The sequence below is a fragment of the Pomacea canaliculata genome, linkage group LG6 (assembly GCF_003073045.1).
Source record: "Pomacea canaliculata isolate SZHN2017 linkage group LG6, ASM307304v1, whole genome shotgun sequence".
NCBI classification, from domain to species: domain Eukaryota; kingdom Metazoa; phylum Mollusca; class Gastropoda; order Architaenioglossa; family Ampullariidae; genus Pomacea; species Pomacea canaliculata.
The window spans coordinates 21,534,281-21,555,479 of NC_037595.1; the positions used below are offsets into that span (position 1 = coordinate 21,534,281).

At 48.1% G+C, this 21,199-nt stretch overlaps 1 protein-coding gene across 4 annotated transcripts in view; it reads left to right on the plus strand.

Moving 5' to 3' along the window:
• The window catches only part of LOC112566249 (transmembrane protein 135-like), an 85,317-nt gene that overhangs the window by 51,107 nt on the left and 13,011 nt on the right, over positions 1 to 21,199 (plus strand). For all 4 annotated transcript variants that reach the window (XM_025242301.1, XM_025242302.1, XM_025242300.1 and 1 more), the window contains one exon: positions 563 to 609. In XM_025242301.1, the coding sequence (XP_025098086.1) occupies positions 563 to 609 (47 nt within the window). The remainder of the gene's footprint in view (positions 1 to 562; positions 610 to 21,199) is intronic.

The following is a 21,199-nucleotide window of genomic DNA, read 5'->3' on the forward strand; positions in this document are numbered from 1 at the left end:
TGTTGTCTGCAGCACATGTCACATGTGACACACCGACGACACAGTTAACCTTCGCTTTATTGTACTGAACATTATTTCTCGTACCTACTAACTACACCGGCCCTCTAGGCCTCATTTTGGTTGTAAGATGGCGCCTGTGTGAATAAGGTGTATTGGCTGGATAGTCCAGTTCTCGCCCTTTCATACTAACCGCTGTCTGGTCCACTCAAGAAGACATTAAGGAATCGTTTTCACCTCGAACCAAGACGTTAAGGAAGCCGAGTGTGCGTGGGTCGTTGCTCAACCAAAAACTTTTTTCCCCGATGGGAAAATGAAGAGTGTGCAACGATGAAAGAAGATCGTTGAAAAAGAAAGGGACTGTTAAAATGATTTTGCAAGTTTTGTATTTTTATTGAAAAAGATTTATTGGTATGATAAGGATAATTATTGACTCCTTATAGGTAAATATAGGAATATAAAGAAAGATGAACTTATCCTTTAAATGATAAATGAAGGAACTAATTAATCAAAATTTGTAGGGTTCACAAGTGTCCAAAGGACTAAAACTGTTTTTGTATTGCAGGTGATATTGTTCAGTTTGGCATCTGCCGTCTACTTGTACCTCTTCAGGTGAGTTGCACATTTTTAATTTGTTTTTACAGTGTTTTGCCTCAATCTAAAATAAATGGGCATTGAGAATGTGTTGTGCGTGCATCACACAGTAGACTGGGGGGTTAGTCAGGTCTATTTTGGAGTAGGTCACTTGTTCGACCAGCCTGCTCGGAGCCGTGACTGAAAATCTTTCAGAATTCATTCATTTGCAGGTGACACTGCATGATGAACATTATGGCCACTACTTGACAGACAAATAACAATTTAACACACTTGCAGACGCAACTATACGCACTTCCATGCATAAATTCTCTCTATCTCTCTATCACACACACACATTGTGTAGAAACCTGTAATAGAATATCCACCTATAGATGCCGGCAGCATCTCAGGGACATGATGATATCAGGGATGAAGACATTGTGTGTGTGGTTCGTGCATGGATGCATGCATGTGTGGTCCTCTTACACATCGTCCACAGTTTCCCTCAAGCAGAAGACCAATATATAAAGCAGCATCTCCTGTCTGTTAAACTCGCAGAATAGTCGAGGTTTTCTTCACTCTTCGTGGCGCGCAATGCCGTGCTGTAAGTGTACTGGGTTCAAACCATGGGAAGATAAGTGTTAAAGGCGGAAGTCCCTACTCGGCGCAAGATGGATGAAGACAGTAATGGGATTCCTCTGGTCCGCCAATGGCTCGCAGCAGAGGTATCCTCCTCGCACGGAGACCATGTTCTTTCCTCCGTCGGACGGCAGAAGTGTTTGGTTTTTTTTTTTTTTTTCCAGCTCTACACTTCTGTCGAGGGTCGACCTGTAGCACTCGCTGACTGTCTCCCGCTTCCATGGTATAAAACATCACTCGGATTCGCGGATTGAAATGGGAAAAGGCTCAGGTAAAGATTTAAGCTCGGGCGACGTTTTATGCCATTTAAACTGGAGTGGGCTGCTTCGGGGGAGCCGAAAACTGATGTGAGAAGTGAATCCACTTGAAGCGAAATGTCAAAATAGTGACTGTTAAGCAGCCATATTGCGACGAGCCTTTGCGCATTTTCCGGAGGGCACGTCACGAGCCCGAAGTGCGCCACTAAAAAGGCGGGAAACCGCTTGAGCTCCTCCTCAGCCTAATTGGAAACGTCACTTCTGCCAGGAAGACCACCACCCTCCTCTCAAACTACAGCCACTTCTTCGGTCTCGATCCCTGCTTATACCCCCATCAGTAGGGGGCGGGTAATGTCGTGGAAACGGGTGAGATGACGGGGACAGAATCAGGGTGGATGGGGTCTGTGCCATTCATTCTAAACCTGGGTATCTGTGTGTGTGGGATGGGGGAGGTGGTGCGGTTCTCATCCTGCTTTCTGAGAAACACTATTGCCTGTGAGCCATAGCGCATTACCGTGTTCACAAACAGTTTGTGTTGCCAGATTAGACTGGTATGAGATAGGAGGGGAGACTGTTTACTCAGGCCCTGCCAGCTGTGTGTGCAGGAGTTGTAGTCTGGCCCGCGCAGTGTAAATCATCTTTAATTCCTTTAATTCAAATTTTCGCGGCCAAGAGGACCTGCACTGCAGTCTTCAGCGGGCTGGTGAAGACACAGGAAATGAGGCGAACTGAGCGGCACCGAACTGACGAAACAGTTATACATAACCACGATACAGGTCGTATCCGGTCTACAGAGCACGATGGGAGGGAAATGACCTTAGGGATTGAGGGAAAAACTTGTAATAAGTGTATACACAGAGGGGAGAGAGGGTGGGACAAGGTCTTGTGATGGTGGTTGGTTGCAACTGTTACAAACGAAAAGGAAATGAGAGGAAAGGGAAACTACATTTACTATCTCGGAAACTAGTTCTTTATAAGACTTGTCCATGCTGGGTATGTGGAAAGACTGGAGCACACGATCCTGACTACTGCCTCGGACTGACTGAAGGATTGCTCTTCCCAGACAAACTCCTGTGCAGAGTGGAGAGCAAGCGGTCACAGGTGATGTGGGACTGACAGGAGAGCGCCGGGATTATGGATTACCCCGAAGTCCATCGCTGTAGCCTGTAAGTGATCTCCCCTTGTAGCGCGTGAGGGTGATGGATGCGGAGGGCTTCGCGGACCTCGCCGCCCACAGTTTTTGCGGCAAGAGCATGCGGTCTGGCAGGCACCGCCAGGTTGTCCGTCCTTGCCGAGCTTGATGCCCCGTAACAGGGGGATGATAAGCACCTGGCATGCGAGCCGGGCAAGAGGCTCGAGCACGCGATAATAGGAGGTGATGAATGAGGCGGCAATGGAGTGGAGATGCCGAGAGCTGCGAGATGAAAAATGGAACGGGGTTTCCTGCATTTCCAAGAGACATACTTTGTGTGATCACCGACACATTGGAAAATTCCAACAACCGGGTATATACGTATGTGTAGCGTACGTTTGTGTGTGTGTGTGTCTTACATATACATTAGACCCTACAGATGCATGCACACTTGCAAACTCGCACGTGCACATTAAGAAACAAATAGCAGACAGGGAGGCACGTGGATGGTGAGGTACTGCAAACAGGCGCTGGGATGGTGACGTGCATCAAAGAGGCTAGCGGGCGGTGGTGTACAGCGAGGAGGCAAACAAGGTTGTACATCTGGCCGCAGAAAGTTGCCATTTCAACAATGTTTGACTGGATGACTGACTACCCTAGTCCACCCAGCGAGGTTGAAGACGATGGAAGTAGAGCATTGCGTCACTCACATTCGTCCGATGAAAGACTATCCGCCGTCTGTTTGTCTTTGTATACAGCGAAGCGCCCTCTGTTGGTGTCTTCTGCATATCCATCAGAGTGCTTTCTCTCTCTTCTTCTGTGCTTCGGGGTCTCTCTCACCGACATTCCCCCATCTCCTCTACACTTTGGTGCATTATGATCACAACTGAGTAACCTTAACCATTAGCAGTTCGTTAGCCCTGAAATAAACACAGGGGCAATTAATTTTATAGAGAACATCTCGAGGTTTTGCTAGGTGTAAACAGCAGCAGTTGCGTCAGTTGGGCAGCTGTTGATGCTGACAGTCTGCGGGGCATTTCTTTGATTCATATGCCAGCATCTGTTGATGCAGATTCGTTATGGTTAATGGGACACTTCTTGTATCTGTCTGACCAGAGCTTTGCTTCCATCAAAATTGTGCAACTGCTGTTCTCTCCATCGATTATCAGCCTTGTGACACTTGCTGTACTTTTGCGGTAGCGACACCGTCTCCTACTTTCCCCCGTGACTTTGTGGGTCTGTGACAGGACTGTAGAGGCATGGTCTGTCTGATTATCGGCGAATTCGTTACAAACCCAGATATGATCGTTGTTGCTGATAGCATAAAACTAATCAACCAACCGACCAACCAACCCGCCTGCCAGCCTGCCAGCCAGCACACCGATCACACTGGATGGCGGGCACGTCAGATCGCTGAACCGAGTCTTCTTCTCCTCAGCACATGATTAAACATGACCCAGTTGCTGAGGTTTTTTTTTTATTTTATAAATTTTTAATTATGTCTTAAAATCTGAGAACGGAATTCCATTCTGGTCTTAAGCCTTCAGACATGGACGTCCTCAGACAGAAGTCAGCTTCGTGATGTCATTTTGGGATGTGCCTGCCATGTTGTAATGGTTACAATTAATAGTCTTGTTCTTCTTCTTCTTGGAGGGTGAGTTGCAGTATTGGGAAGCTTACTCCATCGGGACCGGTCTTGAGAAGGTCGGACAGCTTACCCAGTGGGTGAATAGCGATGGGTATGGTTCCAGAGGTGTGGAGCTGGTGGCGTGCTGGGTGCTGATGTCAAGCCCTGAGCTCCGAGGCAGTCTGGCGCAGCTGGCAGGAAGGAGCCTGGTCGGAGCCTGGGAACTGAACTTGAGACCGGAGTCTGAAAGTGCGAGCCCGGTGGCGACTTATTATTTACTGACATGGGCTACTATCGTGTTCTGTGCATTGCAGAACAGCTAAAGGCTGTTGTCTTACTAACAAACATTGACCTAAGTTGTTTCTTCTGTTCATTCTGTCCGAAAGAAAAGGCGTCGGCAAGAAGAATTGTCACCCCCTCTATTTGCAAGTAAAAGAAAGTAGTTTCGATGGTTCCTGGATAAAAATTTTGGAGCAGTATGAAGTCCAGCTTTTATTTCTTCTTTGTGTACCTCCTAGAAAAAGAAAATGGAAAAAATTTCAGATCCGATTTTCTTAAGAAAGCCACAAGCTGGGTGACCTCACACAGTTCACCTCAGACCCCCAAGTCGCAGTCTAACGCTCTACCGCAGCCATTGGCTGTGTGCTTGTTCCCTGGTCTGTGAGAGTGTGGAGGTTCATCTGTCACCATTCGGTTTACGCGAAGCTGACCTGGTGTATAAAGTAGCCTGGTGGCAGTGTAACAGGAAAGGCCACAAAGACAGAAAAGCCATTGGTCTAATCAACCTCATCTAAAATAGGCGCGGGTGAAACCAGATAGGCAAGACCGCCAACGCCATCTAGTTTTGACAAGATTATAATCTGTTTGTCAAGGGAAATTTGTTCCTGCTGCGCTGTTTAGATGGTAACACATTAATTTGCCAGAGTTCCTTGTCGACGTGTCAACCGCGCCGCTATCAGAAGTGAACACCGCGACTCCACCTTGTCGACAGATCGGCGGCGCTGCGATTCGTTTCAAGAGTTTTGTCAAGTTCCAATTAAATCGTGTCGAGATCGTTAACAGGAGGGCTTTGTGGTGGTAATCACCTCCCTGACTGAAGCTTTGTTCTCTTGACATCAGCTTTTACATCAATGTTTACATCAGCTGTACATCAATGTTTACATCAGCTTTACATTAATGTTTACATCAGCTTTGCATCAATGTTTACATCAATATTTGTAGCAGAGATGAACGTTCGTAATCAGCTAAAAAATAAAAATCGTCATTATTACAATTGCGTCATCGATCTTGACATCATTCATGACGCGAAATCCATGTGACGTCGATGAACTTAGATTTGACGTCACAATACCAGGCTTTTGGCTGCTTTGAACTTGCCGTCTGCATCACCCCTACCGTTGCCACCCAGCCCACCACCCCCTCCTCCATCACCTTCACAGTTTTCATCACCATCGTCGTCCTCATCAACACCATTGCCACCGGCGGTATCATCGGTATCTGGGACTGGGGCGTGGTTGTGTAGGATCTTTCCTCGGTTAGGGAGGTTAGTTCAATTCTGACTCGCTCCTAGAGAAGTCACCTCTGTCCCTTCTCTCCCCTTCAGCTTCTTGTTGCCGTGGAGACGTGGGAGGGGAGTTCCGTAGTGCTGATTGTAAACGGCTTTCAATGAGGTCTGGGAACATGTGGGAACTATGTGACAGGCGCCTGCTGTGTGGGTGGTCTTTCATATCTCGGGGCGTTGCCACTGCACCAATGGACATTGTACAAGGCAAATAACACACATTCACTTCCAACTGTGGAGGTGGGTTCTTTTTCTTTCGAGGGAAGTAGACGGCTTTGGGCCAGTTAGGTGGCTGGTTTGTTCGATTGGAAAGCCATTGATACTCGAAGTGATTTCGCAATTTGAGAAGCGTGCCGAAACTCGAATAACTAGAAAGGAAAAAGTACAGGTGTGTACAGGTGTCACATTCTGAAAGTGGAGATCTCTTCTTGAACGTTGTGTTTATCCCTGAATTGGTTGCAACTGATCTTTTTACCTCCGTGTCACCGGCATCCCTCCTTCATCAAGTGCAAGGACACTAGACTACCTTTATATAAGGAAGGCAGAGGAGCACTGAATAACCAGTTTGCACCGAAAATTACCTTGTGCTAAGTGCTGCTCAGCATGCTCCGATGCAAGCACCTGCTGTTCTGTGCATACTACCCATTTTTTTAAAAAGATATTGTTGCGTGTGATGCGCCGGAAATCACTTCGATAATGCTGAGTCTTTTATGCAAAACTACCCAATCCCTCAACACCTACCCCAATTACTCTTTGATGTACGCACACCTGTCTCTTGCCTTCGTAGTTTGGGCTCTTATTCCACACGTCCTCCCTCCGTCGTCACGCCCTCCACTACCCCGATTTCGGGTACAGTATACTTGTGACTGTGTTCACCCACCCATCCCGTCACCTCACTCCGCCCCCTGGGTGCGACGACACCACCACCACCCCGCCTGCCACCGACTCCGTCTCCACTCGTCTGTAGTGGAGAGCGCTGTTGGAGGCCGATCCATTACGGTGTTGACGGCGGCGTCGATGTCGTGTCGCCGCCATACAACGTAGTTATCTGCTCAAGATAGATGGCGTGGCAGCTCGTTACACCTGTGCCCCCTACACCCAGCGCGTGCGCAGCCACTTGCCCCCGACACCCGCGCCCCTTCCATCACTGTCCTGCTTGCAATCAGCAAGGTAGGGCCAGGTGAAAAACGGTAATGCCAGCATCGCCCTGCGTCCAGGCAGCGGACAGGCGGACGCCACGTGTTGGCGTGACTTGACGACAGGTGGGTGGGGACAGGTGGGTAGGTGTGCGGGAAGGGGTGGAGGGGTATCCTGCCCAGACCGTTGTGCTGAATGGCATGGGGTTATCGCACGCGCTGTCGGAGGAAACCTGGCGACGATACAGCATACTCGGTTTCCACCCACTGCTCCACGGTGCCTTTCCCCAACCCACCCAGCCCCCTACCGCCAGGTAATCGCTTAGACTAGGTGTCAAAACGAACTGAAGTATCGAGAAACCGAAACAGGACGCGGGCTGTATAAGCACGCCACTGCCATTACGAGCAAAGTGCTTTCTCTTGTGTATGTGCGCGCGCGCACGTGTCCACCTGACTGGGGTGCTCTCTCTTTCTAACTGAACCCTCTCTCCCCCTCCTTTAGTCTCACTCCTTTGCGACCAGAACCATCTTCGCAAATCAGATTTAGCTAAAAGAGAAACAAAGAAGACTTTACCAGTCTGAAGAAAAACGGTCTGTGGTGCGATGCTTGCCAGAGTTGTGTCCCTTATCGAGATGGTTATGTTCGTGAATCCTCCGCAGGTGACCACACAGGCAGATATTCATTCTTTCGATTATTTTTTCTTTCGTCCACCCTTCCTCGAGAGACCTCGGTAAAAATGTGGAGCGCGTGTGCGGTGGAGTGTGTGTGTGGTTTGCAACAAACAGAAGGGAGAGCAACTAACGGCAGCAACTGGAGGTGGAAGCGACGTTAGTCTGATGTCACCTGTCCTGTCCGACAGACCGCAGCTACCGTACTGTCGTGTCTGAGATTGCCCCACACACCTGCCTTCGTGACGTCACCTATGGTGTCGCGAAGAGGTGTGCAGGTGTCTGGAGTGATATTGGAACGATCCGTTTGCAATTATTTTTTGGTGGTAGGGGTGGGAGGAAGCAGCGGGTGACTGAAATAACCCGGATGATATGTGTGCTGGCTTCCGTTGCAATCTATGTTTTTTATAGATTTTTTTGGTTTGTTTTTAAAGAAACTCGTTTTCGTTTTATTAATTATTGTTTTTTCGCAAACATACTAGGCAAACTGTTCTTTGCGGATTTGGAGGTTTGCAGCGCGCTTTATTTTCGTTAATGTTTTTTGCTCCAACAAAATGGCTGCCAGACTTGAGGACTAGGGTTATTTATCGCATATTTAATTGAACTGGGGCTCAGTGCGTCTGACAAGCCTCATAAAGACTGCGAGTAATTATTCGCATAAACTGTTTAATCGAGTCGGTGTTTTCCATGCAGATACCCGTGTCGTCAACAACGGAATATAGTGTTTAGATATGCTTGCAGTTTCTTTAAAGCAATATTGTGTGACACTCACTTCATCATTGTCATATCAAGAAACCCCAAGTCGTTTATTTAATCGGTTATATGTCGTGATCTTTGTCCTTACATACGTCCATGTGGCTTCGAAACTTTGCTTGTCTTTCAGAAAATGCATACTTGACACACGTTTGCTAGACACCTTTTTGTGGGTGTAGTCTTTTAGTTTTCATAGACTAGTCCTGCTATGGCAACCGCGGTTTCACCTCCCCTGGCAAGCTGGCTCCCTCCTGAACAACAATTAGTGGTTAATTAATTGTCTAACGACGCTGTTCAAAACTTGAAGAAACTGAAAGAACAATAATCATGGGAGACAGTGCGGATTGTCGTGACAGCAACCACGTGATGTCGTGGAACAGGATGACGGATCGCGGACCCCCGGCTAGCGCACGTGCATCGACTGGCGTCGGGTGTGCGGGCATGGAAACGTGGAGAACATGGAGAGCGACCCCAGCGATCAAGTTTACTAACCTCTTGCTGCCTCGGCCTTTATCGCGCTGCTGGCAACCACGCCGACGCCACTGGCTGGGGTGGCTTCCCCGGACGTCGCCGGTCGTTGGCGCCTCGCCGCTGATCTTCAGCAACGCCTCAGGTTTCCAGGACCCCTCGACTGTGACTTTTCCTTTCGCTGGTCACGCCTCGGACCTCCTGCGTTCCACTGGATAATCTAGTGGATGGGATTCACAGCTCGGGTTGCGTTACTTTACTCATAGAAAAATCTGATGTTACCTCCCCTTGGTTCGATTTGCATGACTTTGGTGAAACAGTTGTTAACATGCACATGTGTGTCCACGCGCTCACGTGCGGTACCATCGGGATTTAGATAGTGGACATTGTATCGACATCAGCACGACAAATCCGTTCAGCCTCGTTGTCGCCAGTTCCTGTGGGTGTCATCGCATGTGCCGGTAGTATGTGATTGCACATTCGTGGCGGAATCCCACTCAGCGTACACCCGCACCTATAAAACAATCATGTGATCATTTCCATCCGTGCTTTTTTTTTTCTTTTTTTTTAACACCTTCGGGAAGCAGTTAGGCGCGGTGTAAACTCGCTCAAATTATACAAAACAAGCATGGCAGGCCTTGTTCTGGCTTCCCCCGGTTTCCAGTATTTGATTGCAGATGTTTGCTGCTGACAGGCGGCTAATCCCGCTGGAGTGCCAAGTGACGGGCTGGGAGGGAAGGGATTGTGAGGAGAGGGGGGAGAGATTACCTGCGGCACTGAGTGGTTTCCGTCCTTGGCAGGTTCCCGCGCGCTTTTTGCACCCAGCACCCCTATCCCTCTCACCCGGCCTATCCCCATGTTCCCCTTATACCCTTGTCGACGTGTCTTGTTGCTAATGAGCAGGTTGGGGTGGGAGTCGCAGGGAGGTGTGGCTGTACAGTGACGTGCTGATCCCCAACCTGGGAGTGGAGGGAGAAAAAAGAGCGGAAAGGGGATAGGAGGAGGAGGGGTAATGCTGGTGAGCGGATTGAGAGGAAGCAGTTTGGGTTACCTCCCGCATCACCACTTCTCTCCAGTTTCCGTTGCTGGCGCCGCTGCAGTTAGTTATGGTGAGCGGATGGAACGGAAGTATGTTGGGTTGTCTCCCCACCACCATCCCCGCAGTTACTGTTGCTGACGCTGGTGAGTGGAAAGGTTGGGTTGTCTCCCCCACACACACACCATCACCACTGCTGCAGTTGCTGTTGAGGATAGCAATGTGCGGGTTTTACGATTGGTTGGGTGAGCCGTATGACAGAGGAGGAAATAGGATAGGATACCCAACCCCGGCTTACAGTAGGTGTCGACGGATTAAGTTCTCTCAAAAGAACAGAACAGAGAGAGAGAGAGCCCACAGGGGCTGTTATTCGAGGCGAACCATGTAGAAATGAAGGAATACGTTTCGATGTCGGTGTGGCTGGAATGGTTGGAAGCGTGTATTGTAAATAAACCATGAATATTGTGGATTATCATTTCTGTTATATACAGTTGTAGATAAGCCAGAGTTTGTATGGTATATAAATCACGTGATCGTTTGAACCTCGTTCAGGCAGCTAGATTCGTTTGTAAATATGATCAACTGCGGCCTGGTTTCGTGCTGATCGGGGAACTCAGTTTTGTTTGTTTACTCGAACCCATACAGCTGACATGTTGAATATACGTTCAGCTGTATAGCATCATTCATTCTTCTGTATGTGTACGTTATAGTTCAGACATACAGGGCACCCAGATACACTCGATATTTTTGTATTTACTATCATCCTTTCCCACAGCCCCCCAACGCACACACGGGCGAAAGGACATCATAATATATGCTTGACATTAGTCTTTGTAATTAAATTTTTGGCGAAAACGGCAAATCAATGAAGTGGGTGGGGGCTGGGGGAAGGAAGCAAACAAGGCTCGAAAGATGGACTAGAAAATGCCAGAAAAAGAAAGTCGTAAAATTTGAATTTTTACAAGGTCGTACATCTCACTCAGGCCAGGATGCCAGAACTTGTTCAAGGGAAAAACTTCTCAAATAATTTATCTGACACCCTTTTGCGAGAGAATTACAGCAAAAATATTATTTCAACCCTGCTTCTCTCTCTCTCTGAACACACGCGCGAGTGAGAGACCGAGATATCAGGGAGACAGAGATGTGGCTTCATTTCCGGTCTACCCACAATGCCGGAGCCTGAGGGAAGTCTACGGCAGCGGGCGCAGTGTTGTCGGTGTCCAGTCGCTCGGAATGCCGGCCACGGTGGGGAGTGGGAGGGTACGGGGGGAGAGGAGATGGCCATTCTGCCACCACACTGGCTGCTGTCGCGGCTCTCGCGCCTCCAGTCTTTGATCTGCCGCCGCCCCCAAGATGAGATGCTGTGTGGGTAGAGGCGGTGTGGCCCTTTCTTCTCTCTCTACCCTTATTACTCCTCCGTGTGTAAAGCCGCGTCTACACTGATAGCTTTACATGAGACAGGCTGATGAGCAGACAGACGTCCTCATCGACCCCCTCGTCAACTAATTAGAGTCGCCAGGAGACGGAGTGTACTTATTGAACTGTGTTCTGTGTCTGTTACAGTCGTGTTTTGCTTACTGTGGTGTTCTTTACTTCCTTTTGTGGCTAGTTTGTTTTATTTGGATTGTTGGTTATGTTTGATTTTTTCCTTCTTTTTTTTTCAAGAAGCTTTGTTCTTGAAATAAGCGATGTAAAAGCTCTGTAGGATGAAAGGTCGCTGGTAAAAAAAAAAAAAAATACATTCACGCTATTGATCCCGGTAATAATTGTCATTTATCGTTCTATGTCTCTCTTCTCCGCCTCCTCTCCCCCCAAGTATTGAACCCGAGCTTCAGCAGTCCTACCTGTTTCTATATAGCGGTCCGGTGGCGCAACGGTTAGCGCTGTTAGCGCCTGTCACCAATACAGTGAAGGTAGGCTGCCCTGAGTTCATTTCTCGTCTCGGGCACGCTGATCTTTCTCTGCACGTGGCATCTGTTTCCAGGGCTGGCTGCTTGCCGTAATATAGCCTTAGTTTGCTGACACCGCGTAAAACACCAATGCCCCCCCTACCTGTTTCTAGTGAGCTGCTGTCAGTTCACCGACTTGCACCTAAATATAGTCCACTCTATATTCCACTCGTTCTATCACCAACCCCGTCTTTCGCCGCATTTTGCCGCAAAACGGATTTCCCCTAATTCTGGGTAACACTCTTTATTTTACCACCCACACACAAGAGTTACATTGTTTCATTATAAGAGCGAAAAGGGAGCTAATCCTCTCCCCCTCTCCCTACTTTTCCTTGTCCTCTTCCTCTTCTTTCTTCTTCTTTCAACAGCTGTGTAATCAGATTCTTTTTCATATGGATGCGGGAAAACTGGAAGCTGGAGCCTTGGAGGAAAATCATTTGGGGTCACTTACAGACGGATGCTGATGTCCACCCGTTTCAGCTACAACTCTGACGTGGATTGAACGTAGAACGTGGGATGCAATTTGCTCCACTTACCCGTTCGCACTGGGCGATGTCTGATGCCTTGCTCCTTAGATGGCCACCCAGACCAAAGTAACCACCCCCAATCCTGCACTCACCCGTTGAATGTGGTAGATGATGGTCTCTCGATCTCCTGTCAAGCTTTAGACTTTGGATCCCACTGAACTTGATATCAGCCCTTGACCGTTGAAATTCCCAGTTTTCTCTGAATCTGATTTGGATGTATCTCTTCCCACCCCCGAAACAACTTTTTTCTCCCCTCCCGATCTCTCTATTCATCGTAAAATTAACTGTCGACCATTCTTGGTCTTGCGATTAAAAGTCTGCGTGTGATGGAAGCTTTAGTTATAGCTGGCGAATGCGGGAGAGAGGCTGGTAAGGGGTCTGCGGACAAAAAAATTCATGAATTTTGCTAATGAAGGGATTACATTGATTCGTGGGCTCTCCCTCCTTCATTGTGTTGGTGACTTGACAGAGACGACGACTTTGGCGTGATCTTGTGTAATTAAAGGCTGCGGCGAGAGTGACGCCCCCTGATAAAGAAGCAATTTTAGCTTTGCGGACTAATGGAAGAAACGTGTGGGCAAACTGCACATCGCCACGTACGGTGCACAGATCGTCAAAAAAAAAAAATTCCAAAAGATAGACCTCTCTCTCCCTTCTACGACTCCCTCCCTCCTTCACTCAAATACCTTAGCGGTGTACTCGGGCGAAGTAGACGGAAACGAACAAGAGTTGCCTCCCGTTTTAGACTGCTGCTGATGCAGGCGGCTTAGCGTTTCCTGGTGCGAGGTCTGGAGCTAGCAGGGACTTTGTGCCGGCTGGCAGTGCTAAGCTAGAGGTGACAATAACAAATGCTCCTTTAATTCTGCTTAAAGCCTCGTTGTCGTCTAGCATATTCTTCTTCCGTCGTATTGTGTTCCATGCCGTCTTCATTATTTTTTTTTTTTTTTTTTTTTTCTCCTCAAACTATTTCTTGCAATTTTTCGTTATGTTCTTTATTATTATTTTTTAATATTCTTCTCAAGATGTAAAAATAAAGCGAAAAGATGATGAGTCTTCGTGGTCGTTAGGGATTGGTGGTAGATAGGCTTGTTCGGGAAGAAAAAGAACACAGGTATTCAGTGAACAGTTCCTTAGTAAACTGTATCCAACCTCCTGTGTGGGACTTAAGACCAACGGATGGGTACAGAGCATAGTCACCAGCTTTGCATTTTTATTTATTTTTTTTAACCTTCTGATGCGAATGTTATAGTTCTCATACTTGTTTTCACTTCTTGAGAAAAACTGAGCCAGCAGAGGTATGCTGGAAACTAAAAGGAGGAGTTTTGTGATAAGGAATGATGCTTCTGAAACTGGTTAACTGGCTAAGGAACGAACAAACTGCTTGTCAAATTTTAATACATTAGGAACGAATAAACTGCTTGTGAAACTCACTGCAAGGTAAGAAACCAACAAACTGTGAACCTGGCTGTGAAAATGGCTGCTTAACTCACAAAAGAGCTGTTCCTGATTCTCCTTTTCTCTCTCTCTCTGGCGGAGGGAGTGCCCTTTTCCTGCTTGGTGTCCAATTATTTAAATGAAAATTTTCGTCGAAGACATCGCAGTTTTTGCCGACGAAAGGCGATTGTGAGGGCTGTTACGAAGATTACGGTTTCTTCATTTCCTAGTTTGAGATTCGGTACAGATGGTGTTCAAAGAAAATGGGCAGCCATGTGTGGTGCGGTGAATAAAGGCCAGGACCATTAGAGAAATGAAATTTTTTCGTGGAGTAAAAAAAAAAGAAAAATCCATATTAAAATTAGTGCACGGTGGACGGTTCCGGTGGCAGATTAGCGCCTTTCTTGAGGTGCAGTTGGAGGACGAGGTAAGGAGGGGTGGATGGGTCGGGTGCAGGAATATCAAGGTATGGACGCACGACTTTACACTCTGTCCACTTGCAATGAACAGAGACCAGAGAAAGATGCACTTCTACCTGTTGTCATCATTGTCCACCTCACCCTTAACCAGAATTGTAATTTTCATATACAGGAATTGCTTTATGTTCACTCATTTTCCACAGAACTTGCTGACCTCCGCCCAGTTAGGGTCAAAAGTCGATGGGAGGGGCTTAGAGGCTTGGAAAGAGGATGGAAATCATGAGAAGAACAAAACAGTTTCAACTCTGAACGCGGTTGGTGTAAAATATTAAACAGATGAAGAAAGGGCAACAATCACACGTGAAACAGAGCAAATGCTTCTGATTGAAGCAACAGGAGAAACAACTCTAGATTGTTGTCACCTTTTCCTGGACTACTTTTTGTCCCAACCCCCAACCCCGACTAAAGGCGCCCTCCCTCTTCGTTCTTTCGTCCTCCTCCTTCCCCCAACTTTCATGTGTGGCTTTGGTAGAGGTGTAAAAAAAGTATAAAAGAACTCAATTTGCTCTTTCTCTCCACTCGAGTCAGTTTGCCGGCTGCCGGAGGCCGGCGAGGACCACCCTCAAAGACGAGTGTCAAAGAGCCTGGTATTTGATTTCGCGGCGCCCACGAGCGGCGACAGACATGCTGTCCAGTGCCTAGCGAGGGATAAAGGTGATTGGTCGGCGCACGGTAAAGGGTTCTCCGCGGGGTGGTAAACCTTTTGATCGCGGCAAGCCGACTGTCAAGTGTTCTTGTTCTGGGATTAGCCTCCATCCTCCTTCCCCTACACACACCCGTGTTTCCTTCCTACACCCTAACCATCCCCCTACCCAGCTTCGCATTTACTGTCAAGTTCGCAAGTGTTGACCAGGAGCTAAGGTTCCTTCCACTTGTTTTTTTTTTTCTTCCCAAGTTCTCGCTCGGTTGCCCTTATTTTTTCGTACGGTGGTCATGATTCTTTTTTCCTTTTTTTTTAAAGTGTCTTTGCGTGCCCCCGGCGCCTCTCATATCGGGAGCTTGCAGGCCCGAGGTCCTTCGGGGCGCCTCGCGTCCCTTTGACTAGCGGTCCTTGGCGTGCTTCGCCACCACTCGAGCGGCTTCCCTTGATGGCCGAGGGCTTCCACTAGTGCCAGAGAGGCTAGGTTAGCGGCAGGTCGTGACCTGTGACGAGAGCCGTCAGGATTAGCCAGAGTGGCAGCAACCCTGCATGCTTGATTGGCCCAGCGGTTGCACGGATGCGGTCGAGCATGCAGAGACGCTAATTATCGTAAGCCGCGTGTGTATGGTGGCTGGGTAGGAGGAGGGTGTCGTGGGTGGGTGTTAGGGTAGAGAGGAAGTGGATCTCGTTGTCTGACGGCGCTGTCTGGCATCACCTCGCCTCCGTGCTCGCCAGGCACCGTCACGCGTGGACGAGATGCTTATCAGGCCACGCGGGACCGTGATAGAGTCCCACTTCCGCCCGAAACCCCCGTCGAGCTCGTCCAGTTATCTCTCTTTCGACCTTTTAAAACGCCCGGTATTCTTGTAGCTTATTAGGCTGTCAGTGTTGTCAGACCGTGGATGTTGTCTCCCGTGCACTACTTTCCAACCACGCGGGCGAAAATTACTAAGTGCGGAGAGTGACGACATTAGCATGGTCGTTGATGTTTCGCTGAATTCTCTACTCGGTTATCACTCAGCTTTGTAGTAAATGGCTGTTAAAACGTGATCAAAAGGTCGTGATACAAAAAGTTTGTGGAATAAATTAGAATAATCCACGAGTTTTCTTACCTTTCTTTTGTATATATATATATTTTAGTCATCGGAACTAGAGATTTTCCTGACGCCATTTAAATTTGAAGGTAACTATAAATGGAGTTTGTCTGTTTTGAATGTAGTAGTTCCTTGTTTAGAATCTTAATATTTGCCAAAGTAAAAAAGAATTTCAAACGAAAGTCCGTGCTGCTTAGCAAAAACAAATAAACAAACAAAAAAATAAATTTATGAAGCCATGCAGCTCTTTGACCAGACTAAGCTTAGGTTGAGTCAGAAAGGTTGATACTGTTTGACCAAACTAAACGATTTTCTGAAAAGTTGAGATTGAGAGGCCTTCAGAAAGTAATGTTGACGGCTGCAAGCAACTGTTAACATTGCCCGTTGTCATTTGTCCTGACCGAACACATGTTAGTCGTTTACCTGTGAGTTGACCTGATTTTTCTCCCCGTACTATCTCTCTTTCTGATATTTTTTAATTCTTCTCTTTCTGCCCTCGCATACCTTTTGTATGTGTCAACCTTGCCTCGTCTTAGCACTGGTCAATGACCGGATAGAAGCAACAACAAACTTCAGGAAACGGTTTGTAGTAGGTAATGATTGGAATTGTCAGATTTTAATTAAACTCTCGGCCGTGTGAATAGTGAATATGTCGACAGTGACAGCCCCGGGAGTGCAGGCACCGCTGGATGCCGGTAGCCGCCAGAAAGACTTTTACACCCGCCCTCGGCAGGGGAGGAGGGAGCGGAAGGTGTGTGCAGCGCCTGGCAGAAAGGCGGTACTGACGGCGACAGAATGGAGTCAGCGGGGTGGATGTTTTCCCATCAGGTCGCACGGTTATGTAGCTAATAGTCGCCTTTGACACCCTGACGGCGGCCGCTAAACTAGCGGCGGCAACCGGGACATGGCGGGTTCTCAGGGGACACAATTACGCTTCACAAGCCATTTCAACCGCTTGCCGCCCTTTTTCGCCGGCAGGGTTAGCGGCGGCGGTGGTGGTGGTGGTAGGTGCAGTAGAACTGCTGCGGATGCTAAGTAGGGGTGGTGGTTGGGCTGATGGATAAGCAATGTGAAGCGATTAAGGGCGCGAGCTAGCAATCAGCGCGAGGCGTGAGGTCGTTAGGATGCTCCGCGATGTGATCACGATCCTTTTTTTTTATTAGGGAGGTGGAAGGGGGGAAATAATCAGGGGAATCTTTTTAGTGGGTGACATATGCTTGGGATCGGTTACCGGTAATTGTGCTGGGACTGCGCCTAAACGGATCCGCACTTGCTGCATGCGGGGCTGCGGTCTTCGTGGTGTGCGTGTCACCTGCAAACTCGTCCCGAACCGTAGCTGGGTGCATCCAAGATGAGCCCTCGACAATGTTCAGACTCGAGCACCGCTTGTTGGCAGCAGCTGCAGTCTGTTGTGAACAACCTAAAATTAGTTTCAGATCATCTGATTAGTTATTCTTATGGTCAAGCATGGGTAAAAGACTAATGAACAAGGACTAATGGATTCTGCACTGTGACTGCCATGCGGCTCGATGTCCATGCCCTGTGCCGAGCAATGTTCTTGGCTTCAGATCTTGCCCAGTTCCTTGGGACAAACCTGATTGCATGTTTAAAGATTTCCTTCTTATTTTCCTTGCAAAGAATTCAACTAGAAAAGGGGATACGGGACAGAGAGGATGAAAGACCAGGGTGGCAGGGATTGCGGTTAGAACCAGTTCGTAAAGTACACGTACTTTTCCCACGCGACCGAAATCAAAGGCAGATAATCTACTGATCGGCAAGCAGCGCATGACGAGTGGAATGACATGCTAAGGGAGGGTACTCGGTACAGAGTTGCCTTTCTTCGCAAAGCTAGAGCATCCGGGCGCTGAGAACTCGGTCCTGTCCAATCGCCGGCTTTGTCGCCGCAAGATCCGGCAATGCGCGAGCTGTGAAGATGATCGATGCGCGAGCTGTGGCCGTGCAGGAAGTGAGGGCGCTTGTGACGACACAAGGGAGGATGCATGGACCCCAGTCGATCACTAAACTGTCCTGGCATCGACTTGAGTCTGCTACAGCGCGCTCTGGCGGTGCAGTGGTGTAGAGCTTGTCACCGATGCAGGGATGATCCCAAGGTCCTGGGTTCAAATTTCGACCGGGGACACAATCTTAGAATGTGATAACTTGCTTTTATTGGTATTTAACTGTTCTTTCTTTCGTCACATATACTAGCCATACTCCAAAAATCACTTAAATTTTCCTGTCAAACCAACCGTATTTCCAGGAGCAACCGTATTGTATCGCAAACTTTTGCTATTGGTATTGAGGATCCACGGAGCTACCGTGGTAACATACTGTCTCTGTTTTCTCTATTTGCACCCACGAACATACGCTCTTTCTCACACTCACACTCCACATGCACACCCTTTACATTAAACTTGCATTTGACCCCTGACCCATTCTCTTAATAAAATAATAATCAGCTGAGCTGTAACCAGGTTCAAGAAATCCATAACTTTTTTTAAAACAAAATTTCAGTTAGAGAGAAGAAAAAAAAAAGAGAAAAGAAACCCCGAAATATAATTGTCTCATTGTCGTGCTTTAGGAAAATAATCAGTTTTGTGTGGCTGGGTTTAATTTTCCATCTTTCTGATCTTATTGATTTGTCAGTTTTGTCTGTTTTTCTTTCGAATGGCAGATAAAACTAATTGTAGAAAATCGCCATCTTTCTTTTGTAATGATCTGTGGCTAAGTAACCAAAAGCCAGCTTGCTTCGAAATATTTGATTGAAATCTGGCATGAGGACCGGAACTACACGCGGCTTTATTTCCCTGAACTGAAGGCAGGTTGTGTTGCAGGACTCGGTGAAAGAGCTTTTGCCGCGGAGCACTTCTGAAACTGGACGAATGAGATTTTCTTGGACATGCAGCACCTTGATGGGAGCTGAGAGAGAGAGAGGGTAGAGAGAGAAGAGTGCAAACGTTCATCACTGCTGGCAGTTGGTGGTGGTTCTTGCGAATTATACTTGAGGGTAGTAACAGGGTGTCTGGATGGGCAGGATGTTCTTTTTTGCTTCCAATTGTTTGCCGAGTGACATTTATTGACCAGAGCGCATTTGCAGGCTTCAAGATTTGGACACTAGGGGCCGCTGCTTTGGTTTCTGCCAATGGGATGTCTGTTCAGCAGGCCGGCCAGTTCACGAGGGCTTGACAAGAATCTCCTCTCTCTTTAGACGGGAGACAATATGGCCGCCATTCCACATTTGCTGTTTGAAACATGCGATGAAGCAGCAAGGGATGCAATCGACAGAGATGCAGGGTGGTGCTGGTGCAGCGCAGAGGAAGGGAGGTGCAGCAGGACGCCGAGCCATCTGCAGGTGCTGCCACCAGGCGGACTAGCGGCAGCGTGTCACGAGCAATCAGAAACACCTGGCCGGCCCACGTGCAAAGGTCGGCGTCCGGGAATGGAAGGGGAAAGAACAGCGGGTGGGTCAAGATTCGGGGATCGCTGGAAAGGTGTTGTATATATCGGTCTTTAATCTGCCTGCATACCGGCAAGGTCACTTCTGACAGGTTGCGTCAAGGAAGCCTGGAGAACCAACACCAAGGGCTGACTTCCGGTTCTATTGTCGGGCTGGGGGTAGGGGGCAAGAGATGGAGGGAGTCGTGTCGCCTTTTGAGGAGCTTGACTATACAGAGTGAGTGGCCCACGGGTGCAGACTGGGTTTGTTCCTGTCGTTTTTCCAAGACGTCTGGCCTTTCCGCTGGCATTTCGTGGTTTGCTTTTGTGTGTACACGTACCAGCACCCGGGTCTGGAGTCGTGTCCACAAGAAGCTTGGGGCGGGTGCGCCGCCGACAGCTCGCAGCAGGTATCATGCAGCGCGCACCTGACTTGGTAGGAGACGTGCAAGAGTGGGCTTGCCAGTAGCTTCTTGTCAGAGACTTCGCATCTGCTGCTGTTTTATGAGAATGTCAAGATGTTTGTTACCAGAACAATTTGTTATTACCATCGGAGATGAAGTGCGTACTGCGGAGAGAAAATGTGAAGGTACAGCCAAAGGCATCAGACGATGGCGAGGGACTCTGACGGGGAAGACATCACTCAGCTGGCTCTACATTTCATGGTCTAACCTCCCTCATGATCTTGGGTGTGTGAAGTCTCGCATTGAAAGACCTGAGACTCACTTTTTTCTTTGAGTCGGGTGGACAGCAGTTCCAGGCCTGATTCACTCCGTCTGTTTTCTGGCTTGGAATCATCCGTGGATTTTTTTTTTTCTCTGACTTCGCGCTCTTGTTGATTGTGCTGCTAATTGCCTATCGCGTTCGAATTTATAACCTAGCTAATGATTTTTTATATTTTTAAAAATCTCTTTGACTGTGGTGTACAAGTGCTGCATCAAGATGTTGGTTGAGTTGGCGTACAATCCACATGACAGCTATCTCTTCTTCCGGAATGTCAGAAAGTTGTAGGAATTGCGTTGCATTTGATTAGATGCTGGTGAACTGGATTATATGTGTGTGTTATTAACCTCAACAGAATATTTCAGTTAGTATGATCTCATCAAGAAAAATGAGAGCTGAAGGACTTCCAATGATCATGTCTGCGAGTTGAAGCAAGGCACTGGGTGGCCCCGAGTATGCAGTCACCTACCGTTACTCACTAGGACTAGGCAAGGCAAGGTCCTTACCCCTTGCTAACATACCCCTGTCCTCACATTGCCACATTTCGTGAGGGAGTTTGTGAGGCAGTCGTCTGACTGGTCGATAAACGCTGCTTTCAGTGCAGTTTTCCTTAGGTAAAAGGTCAGCCGCATGAACTTCCGCTTGCTTTCCCTTTCTCCCCTTAGTCTAGCAACCTTCTGTGCCTTTTGAACTTGCCTCGCACAGCTCTGTCCATCAAATTGCCATTTCTCATGTCTACACCCATAACCCCTCTCCCCCTCCTTCCCTCCTTTTTCACCCCACCCACCTCCTCACCCACCCAACAAGGGTCCAGTGTTTTCCTTTCCCCGACACCCTAGCGGCTGATCCTCTCCACCCTGCCAGTGTTGACACGCTTGCCTCTGTGGTAGGCTTTTCACAAAAAAAAGAAAAGATCAGAGATGAGGAACAGGTGTAGGGTCCCACACAGGTACCCTGTGTCGTAGGGGGGAAAGGGGTAGCCAGTGGCAGCCAGTGGAAGTGTGTGAGAGGGGGTGAATGCAAGGTGGTGATGGAATGTACTACCGCTTCGTGACCCACAGAACTAC